A 2,384-nucleotide genomic window follows, 5' to 3' on the forward strand; every position below is an offset into this window, starting at 1 on the left:
ATTAGCGCTGCCGTGTAAGCTGTGGAAAGTGGACGCGATGAACGATGTGATGCTGGCCAGTATTATTCTTCATAACATGATTGTCGAAGATGAACTACTATTTCAGGATCTCAACCACGAGTATCTTTTTGAGGACGAGTGGGTGAGCCCTGTGCAAAGCACACCGGCAGAAGAATGTCCAGTATCAAGCATTGCCCAAGCATTGTGTCATATTGAAGACGAAGAAGCTCATTATGAGCTAAACAATGATTTGATTGAGCACGTATGGCGTCAATTTGGTGAACGCAACTAGGTAAGTTATGCATGGCAGCTTTTGACTACTGAATTGATTTGGTCGTTCGAGCAGAGCTACAATTCAGCAGAGGTGACACTATGAATGTCGCTGTTGCTGCTGTTACGGGTGGTGGAGTCGTTTTCTTTGTTAGCATTTGTAGCTACCGTACCTAGCGTTGCCGTAGCTTCAACAGAAACGAGTTGTCCGTGATCCAAATGTGGGTGTTGTTGCGTCGCTGCTACATTCGTTTTCTTTATCTTCTCGAGAATAGATTTGCGCTGCATGGAGAAGAACTCTTTTGACTCGTCGCTCTCCGGGTTTTGCTTGAAAATGGCCAAGTACAATTGTTGTTCCATCACAACAATCTTTCGCTCAGTCGCTGCAGCAAAGCGAAGATGAGCTTCATCTCCTGCGCCTTTTGAGCTCCTGTTCTCTTGATGCGCTGCTTTCGCTGCTTTGCGACCTTCTGGTCTGGCTACATCGCCATCACTACCGACCTTACGCTTGGCTCTGGCACTGCTATCACTTGTAATCTTGAAGGTCCATTTGGGCTTGTCTTTCAGCTCATTCCATGCAGTAAGAAACTCAAACGGCTGTTTGTGTCTCTCTGTGTAGATTTTAAGTGCAGCATCGAGATATATCTCGTCATTCCAACCAGAACGCTCCCGACTCTTCACCCTGGCATACACGCCGCAAAACTTGGTCACCTCTGGCTGCATTTTTTTCCAGCGCCCTCCGACTGCAGTTGCCGAGCGATCCTCACTACGTTCATCGCTCTTGTTTTCCAACCAGTGTTCATAAAGTCGACTAAGGAATGACGTCTTCTTTTGGCCTGTACCGACGACAGGATCTCCTGATGTCTCCAGCCAGGACTTGCAGAGCTGAACGGTGTCAGCTTCACTCCATTCGGGTCATGGTTGATGAAGTTTCCTTTGGTTTCCCTTCAAAACCAGTATAGTAAAATCAAGTCGAACTGATTGAAGCCCAGGTTTTATTTTAAGACCCAAAAGCCAAGTTTTAGAGCCGATTGAAGTTAAACCCAGCTTTATGACCCATGAGTGGACGCGTTAAAACTCATTCAGGTTTTAAACGTGTTACTTTTAGGATAAATCCGTGTATAGCCCCCACCGCTGGAGATGCTCTAAGAACAGACGTTTACGAAAATGACCACTTGCGGTTTCGCTCACGCGCCTTCAGTTCGTCGACATCTTACTGTACCGTATTTTGTGCTACATATTTTAGCCTTCAATACCGCTTGCAGCGATGGCGCAATCGTCGACACCGACTGTAACGGGGTACGTAGCCCTTAGAATACCCCTAGTTACATGAAGTGTGACACGTCATACTTCAGGATATTTGGTACAAGGTAGCAAGGTCGTCCGAGGTCAACCATTGGTTGATTACATTGCTTTTCTAAAGGTGACTTTTAGTTTGTTTATTTGACTCAAGTTTAACCTACCTATAAATATACTCAGCTTACAATCTACCTTAAATTGGTCACTTCGCTCCCTTTCAGTAAAAGAGGACCTGTGATCTGCCGTTCACTGAGAGTTTATATACTCTCGGAAGCCAACTTCCTCTAGCGTAAGGTGCTGTGTGACCCCGACACACTTGGTAGCACTAGTAGTCAATCCACGCCACCGCGGGTAGACTACCTGAACCTCTCCGAAGTTCGTTGCCATGGATAGGAACGACTTCTCCCATATGAACGACTCACAGTTCGAGTCGGTTCGGAAGATGGCAGGCATCTTCGGGATGGAGGCCCCATAGAGCCTGGTGGTGTCAATGCCGGCCGAGCAGCTCGAGCGCGTCAATGCGTTTGCAGCTTACGAGCAGGGGCTCATCCCGCATGTGCGGGGGAACCTACAGGCTCCGGCGGCGGAAGCAAATCCGCCACACCCGAAGCCAATACGGCTGAAGGCTAGGCCGTATGAAGGGAAGGGAGGTGCGATGTGGTGTTGGAATTCCCACGTGAACTCTAGCTACAAATGTAGTTAGGACGTTCCCACAACAATACGTCTACTAGGATAGTAAATGATCGTTCCAGCGGACCTGAAGACCCCAGTTCTGCCCTTGCACCGGGACAGACTGGACCTTGTAAGCTACTTAT

General features: G+C 47.9%; 1 protein-coding gene across 1 annotated transcript; it reads right to left on the reverse strand.

Annotated features, from left to right (window-relative positions):
- Window positions 1-234: 234 nt before the first annotated feature.
- PITG_21147 (uncharacterized protein) lies at window positions 235-1,185 on the reverse strand (the record flags this gene model as incomplete). The annotated part of the gene is made up of 1 exon (XM_002895076.1): window positions 235-1,185. One exon carries the CDS (start codon window positions 991-993, stop codon window positions 349-351), a length of 645 nt encoding a protein of 214 aa, XP_002895122.1.
- Window positions 1,186-2,384: the final 1,199 nt, after the last annotated feature.

Source organism: Phytophthora infestans, genomic scaffold (genome assembly GCF_000142945.1).
Source record: "Phytophthora infestans T30-4 supercont1.267 genomic scaffold, whole genome shotgun sequence".
In the NCBI taxonomy this organism is placed as follows: domain Eukaryota; phylum Oomycota; class Peronosporomycetes; order Peronosporales; family Peronosporaceae; genus Phytophthora; species Phytophthora infestans.